This window comes from Microtus ochrogaster, chromosome 6 (assembly GCF_000317375.1).
Source record: "Microtus ochrogaster isolate Prairie Vole_2 chromosome 6, MicOch1.0, whole genome shotgun sequence".
NCBI lineage: Eukaryota > Metazoa > Chordata > Mammalia > Rodentia > Cricetidae > Microtus > Microtus ochrogaster.
In genome coordinates, this window is record NC_022013.1 from 59,154,040 (window position 1) to 59,160,723 (window position 6,684).

Sequence of the window (6,684 nt, forward strand, 5' to 3'; positions counted from 1 at the left end):
GGCTGGCTTCGAACTCACAGAGATCCGCCTGCCTCTGCCTCCCGAGTGCTGGGATTAAAGGCGTGCGCCACCACCGCCCGGCTTATACACACTCTCTTAATGCTCTTAGGGAGCCTTGAGTTTGGTGCCCATCTTCACAGCAAGAGGCCACTGTGTCTAACACAGTTGCTCTTGAACCTCATTGCCTTCAAGGTCACAGTCCCACACAAATGTTATTACTCAAAGAGCAAGAACAGCTGAAGATGACAAGGACTTGACCCCCAGGAAGCACAGGACCCCACAAGTATACAGATAGAAGCCGGACCCAAGCAGACCTCCAACAGCAGCGGGGGTTTGGAAAGGCAGAATGAGCTTTCTGGTGCGCATGCACAGAGGCAAGAGGGGCAGGTGAGCTGGTGTGGAAACTGGGGTGTGTGCCTGAAAGGAAAGGACTGCAGCAGGGGCTATGACGCCCCAACGTCCTGGCTACAAGATGGCGCTGGCAGAGCATTAAGCCAAGCACAGGATTGCAAGTCACACATCCATAAGAAAAGCCCTGGGGCTGTCAGAGAACCAGCAGACAGGAGCAGGAGCCAAGTTCTGGAATCCATGTGCCCTGGTGAGATGCTGGAATAAAACCATGAAGGCAGCAGATAGCCAGTGAGGGTCCCACTTCAGGCAGAATGAGTTGTAAATAGTTTTCTGCTTAAGAGATGAGGAGAAAGAGAAAAGGGGAGGTAGGGAAAAAGAGGGGGGGACTGGTGAGAGGGGAGGGAGGGCACCATGGCCAGGTTCAACAATGCTTCTCATAGCCCTAGTTTTTAAAGGATTCTTATGATGTCAGATGAAAATGTGCATTCACACACACACACACACACACACACACACACACACACACACACACACCCATATAGGCACATACATGAATGGATGCATTCACATAGTGCGTGAACTCATCAAATTGTGCAACATGCTTTGTCCCATCAAGTTTCTGTGTTTTGAGTCTTAAACAGTCCATAACAAGCTAGTCTGACACCTCTTCCAGAGGAGACAGTGCAGGGTACATTTTCTCAGTTACCGAGCACAGAACCCTTTTCTCAGTGTTTCACTTCAGGAAGGGCTGATTCTAAAAGCATTTGGGAGAATACACAGATAACTATCTTTGGTATATGTGAAACCCTCTAGCTTTCTTCTTTCTGTGGTCCAAGAGGACGAGCGAATCTTATCTTGACTGCCAGTCCCAACTTGGATCTTCTTTGAAGTGTTTAAGAGCACGCTGAGGTTGTTTATGGACCCAGGAGAATGACTGTGCAATCAGCTGTTAATACCTGTGTAAGGCTCAGCCCAGAAGGGTGATGACAGCCACACTTAATGCATGTGGTCCAGCCTAGGGGAGAGCTACTAAGCTAATCCAGATGGATGGCCTGGTAATGTGGGAGGCATTCTTGTTTGCAGACCTGGTTTGGCGGAACACGATACGCAGCTGACCAGTAGAGCGTCATCCCTAAGGAGTAGACATGCATCTGCCCAAGAGAAAAAGCACGTGATTAGAAGTCAGGCATGAGTCCACAGTCCCGCAAGCAAAGCCCAGCAGTTTCCAGGAGCAAGGGGTGGAAATCTGACTAGGCTAGCACGGCACCATCTGTACCTCCTTAACCTTTGCTCCCTCCCACGCTGCAGGCTAGAAATTTGTTTTCTAGCAGTAACTATGACTCCCCAGTTTGGTGAAAAATAACAGAACATCTGTTAGGGTGCTTACGGAAGAAATAAAACAAAACAAAACAAAACAAAATGAAACTTTTGCTTTATTGAGAAAAAAGTATGTGACTGACCCCACACTTGCCCTGCTGTTTAACTGCAATACCGTATGATGCGTTGAGCCACAGCAGCCATCTTGCAACCATGTGGAAATAAACACAGGGACTAGAATAGAAATATATATTCTGGATCTTTGTTGATATCATTGAGTTGCTGCTACCCATACCAAAACTGCTCCTTAAGTAACTAAGGACTAACTATGACTCTGGCTGTTGTATCTCAGACTTTCTGTTTCTTGTAACCATAGCTATCCATCCACAACATGCTAGGGGGCAATTTTATTGCAAAACCTTGTGTCTTGTCAGAAAAAGCACAGCCCAACGTCTGAAGCTCTGTATTTTTAAAAATGAGTGTTCTGCCCAAACTCTCATAAGCACGGAATACGAAAGTACTTGGGGTGGTCATTATTATCAGGCCAAACCCTATTCTAAGCCTTTTGCTTATTTAAATGTATTTGGTCTTCACAACAATCCTCTGAGGCAAGTTTTCAATTGTCTTCATTTTAGATAAGAGGAAACAAGAGCAAAGGCAAGCTAGAGGAATTGCCTAGTAAGACCCAAACATGGGATGGAACGCAAGCCCTGGAATCCCATAGCTGTGACCTTCAGATTAATCAATGTCCTTTGTTGATATTCATGGCTTTCACTGTAGGAGAAAAAGACAATAATCATGAAGATCCTTTTCAGGAAAATGCTTTTGGAGCTTTGCAAGAGAAGCCCCTGAAGTAACAAACTGTGTTAAACCCGTGGTTACTAAGTGCTGCTGGGGATTTTCCCACTGTCCTCCAGAACTTGCTGGGAAGGCTTCACCCTCTCCAAGGTGGTTTGACTCCCACACCTTGGAGGAGGTCTGGCCAATTCTTTGTCCTAACATCCAGAGCTAGAGAAAATTCAGCTCTCCCTATGTTAGACTGTCTAACACAAGTGATCTGAGGTCCCACAAGTGTCCTCTGTGCCTGTAAATTATTGTCTTTATTTATCTGAAATTGCTCCCCTATAGCCCAGCCCCATCCACAGACCCACTGCAGTTCACAGCTGTAGGGACGGCACCCTGGGCACAGCTGCAGGGACCCTGAGCAGAACTGGGACAGCACCCTGGGCACAGCTGCAGGGACCCTGAGCAGAAGTGATATAAGTATCCTGGGCACAGTCAGAGACACCACTCACACCCAGAATTCTCCATGGGTTCCAAAGCTCTGTCTAAAAATGTTCTGGGGGCCAAGCTGAACCCAGTAGGCTCCATACCAAATCCTAAATTCAGCCTACTGGGAGACACAGCCAAAGGAGGTTTCTGAAGGCAACTCCTGGGTCTCTGAGCAAGAATGCAAACAGTCTGCTCAGAGGATGCAGTGAGGTAAGGCCGCTCAAGGGACTCCCAGCTAGAGATTTGCCCATATCTGCCACCTGCGCCCAGTCTAGTTTCCGGTATGGTGCTGAGTGCACTGGTTAGAGTAAGATGTTAGTCTCAGAATGCGGCCAGGGTTTGGGAAGGGCCCTGCTAGGACCTCTACGCTCCAGACTTCCCAGATATCTGTCACAACCCTCTGCCAAGTTGGACGAAGAGAGAACTGGTGTGGCAAAAGAAAGAGGGCTGTAGTCACCAGAGCTGTTCAGATGTCTCTCTCTCTCTCTCTCTCTCTCTCTCTCATCACTAAACAAATTTCAGCATCTCACATGAGTGCCGTCTTTTCTCATGTCCGCTCTTGACTGACATCCACTTTGTTTTAGTTTATGGATGAAGTAGACAATACCCTATCAAGCACCTCTGCAGCTGAAACCGCCCGAAGCTGCCTGAGGATAAACACCTATGGGAGCTGGCCGGGTCATTCAGAAGGCCCTTACTTCATGTAGCCAGTGGCCACTTTATGAAAACCATTTGCCCACAGTGTTCCCCAAGACTTCTCTTTATACTTCTTTCTGTGTGGGTATGAAAATATACATATATGGGTGGTACTCATGCCCACACACACATGTGGAGGCCAAAGACTGGCAGCTGGGTGACTTCCTTGTTCACGCCCACTTTATATTTTGAGATCTCTTACAGGACCTGGAGCTTGCCAGCTGGCTGAACTAGCTAGCTAGTTAGGCCCTGGAATCCTCCTCCCTCCAGCTTTGAGAACTGGGATCATAGGTATGCACCATCACACCTGGCTTTCTGCATGCTTATATGCAAGCTCTTTAGCCCCTGAGCCACCTTTCCAGCCCCCAACACTACTTTTAACGCTGGTAAAGCTTGATCCACAAAGTTATATTTGTCTCGCTTATCTGACTGAGAAACTTGGGCTCAATGAAGTTGAACGGCCTTAGCCAAGATCTGGTAAATTGTTTGCAAGACAGTCTGCAAAGAACATGCATTAAACCTCAGAATTGGGGCTGGGCAGAGAGTTTGGGGTGTCTCCCCCAGGAAAGGCTTTCCCCAGGGTACTGACGCGGGGCGACACACATCCAACCTGTGATGCTTCGGGCTGCTCATCCTCATTTGGTCCCTGGAGCAGTTCCGGAGCCTTAAATGGTGCAGCCTCTATGTGAGAAACATGGTCTTGAAAAGAAAGACTTCCAGCTGCAGAAAGCAGGAGTGACCAGGGGCAGATCACATAGTTTGAGGAATCTGGAAACAAGGCAATGGTGGGGCATAAGAACAGGGTCACTGTGTCAGACAGCAGTTGCTTCTAGGATTGATTCAGACCAGGGCCTATTCAAGCATGGGACAGGATAAATTCCACCCAGCACATAGAAGTGTGTATTACAGAACGTGGTTGCAACTGTGGATAAGAATTTAGTGCCTGCATCTGGATCTCTGAGGACCTAAGCATTTTAAAGTAAAAGGTCAAAAACGACCAAGACCAGCTGGAAATTGGTGCAGACTTGAGTTCATTGCAGCTGAGTCAGGAACTGAGGTCACTGGTCATGGCATAGCTCTACAGTAGTTCATCAGATCCCCCGGGGCAGGAGACAGGCCTGAGGGCTCAGGAGGAAGAGAAGCTAAGCTAAGCGTGCAGCCTCCCTCCACTGGCTGACACTGGGACCCGGCACCCAGCGGAGCCTACATACTCTGACATGACCTGAGCCATGTTCTGCAATGTCTCAGTCGGCGGGGGGGGGGGGGGAAGGAGTCTACTGAGTCAATATCTACATGCAGGCTCTCTGTGTTTACTTCACCTGCTGACTGAACACCCCACAGCTCCAAATCGCCTTTCCATCCGGGCTTCTTTAAGCATCTCTGCTGTCAGCACTATGAACATTCTTCTCAGAAGAGACACTACAGAGGAAGTAGGGCCTCTCCTGCCATGTTGAAAAGCCAGTGGTATGAATATAAGATGACCAGGCAGGAGCACGCCTGTCCTGAACTCAGCCACAGGACATGAAAGCCCTTGCATACCCTCAAGGCCTGGCCTTACGCTGTGACCACTTCCTCACGGACCTGTCCACGGAGATGCTCCAGGCTCCAGGCTTCCTGCTCTCACACTCTCAGCCTGTTCATCTGAGCGTGCCACATTCCAAAGGGTCACCCCTAACTTCTGAGTCATCACCTGGCTGTTGCCTCTGCGTCACCTGGACCATGACTGTAGACTACCTCCGGCCAGATCATCTAGAGACCTTCAGCATCAAGAGTGGCAAGACAGTGCCTCCATAGGCTAAAACCCAACCCGGGGAGGAGGACCTGTCTGTGACTCTAGGGGTCCACGTAGGATTTTCTTACATCGTCATCCATATCACAATTTAGTGATTTTCATATTAACCTCTCGTGTTTAGAGCACGCCGTAGGTTCTGTCTTCTGATGGGACAGAATAAACAGCACCTGAGGGATGGCTTGTGGGGACACCCCAACTGTTGGCAGAGGCCTCGTTGCTGCCATTAGTCTCTCTGTAAGCACCACACAGGCCCAAGGCAGAAGCACCACCTTTCAGCTTGGTCACAAGGCATAGGCCTTGGGAATAGGCCACTGCTCAGCAGCCGCCTGGTGGGGACCATTTGCCCTCTTGTTCGAAAACCTTAGGGTTGATCACAGATCAAGAAGCTGCCAGAAGGAAGTTTGCTTAAGAAGCTTTGCCTTCAATTTCCTAGGACTCAGTTCGCCCAAATACCCCCTTACCGGTTTGGAGGTCTTCCAGGAGCCGCTCAGCAGCCATCGACAAGAGGGACCAGATTTCCTCCTCAGACAGGGCTTCACCCCTGACCTGCAGGGCACTGGCAAGTGTCACCGAAGCTGCGTTCATGCCTGTGGAGACAGAGTTCTGCACAGCCTGGGAATGCTCCATCACTCCAGCTACTTTAGGTAGCGTATGTTCGCCTCGCATCCATTGCCCACACCTCCGAGGCACAGGACAAGCAGATGGGAGAATTAGAAGTGGTCACTGCACCTGGCCAGACAAGTCGGCAGCTTTTTAGTAAATGAGCAAATACACGGATCAATCGGCTCTCAGATGACAAGTTGAGGAAATGGGTGAAGGACAAGTGACTTACAGCAAGTACCCCCCCCCCTTCCTCCAGGGAGCTGGCTGCCCCAGGGAGTGTCCAGTGCCTGGTCTTCATCTCTGTCCTGGAAACCAGACTGACAACCATCTCGTATGCCTTTGGCCATTAGCTGCCACCACAGAGCTGGCGGTGGTGCCAGGGCAGGCAGGACCTGTTGTCAGCTCTTGTTTTTACAGGACTAGTGAGAATCGCCCCCACCCCCGCCCCCATTAAGAGAACAAGAGCCTGAATTTCAGAGCAAGAAGGACACACAGGGAAGCTGGAGGAGGTGCCACCGCCAGGAGAGCAGCTCTCTTTCCTTCTAGAAGTATCCTCTAAACCAAAGCTGACATTTCCATCTGCCCGCCCCTCTTCCCCCCAATCTCCGCAACACACACACACACACACACACACACACACACACACACACACA

At 49.7% G+C, this 6,684-nt stretch overlaps 1 protein-coding gene across 1 annotated transcript in view; it reads right to left on the reverse strand.

Moving 5' to 3' along the window:
- Positions 1-6,684, reverse strand: part of Frmpd2 (FERM and PDZ domain containing 2) — a 107,771-nt gene that overhangs the window by 84,280 nt on the left and 16,807 nt on the right. Inside the window, exons 2-4 of the mRNA XM_026779984.1 lie at positions 5,890-6,015; positions 4,247-4,404; positions 1,437-1,502 (exon numbers count right to left, since the gene is read on the reverse strand). Of these exons, the coding sequence (XP_026635785.1) occupies positions 1,437-1,502; positions 4,247-4,404; positions 5,890-6,015 (350 nt within the window). The remainder of the gene's footprint in view (positions 1-1,436; positions 1,503-4,246; positions 4,405-5,889; positions 6,016-6,684) is intronic.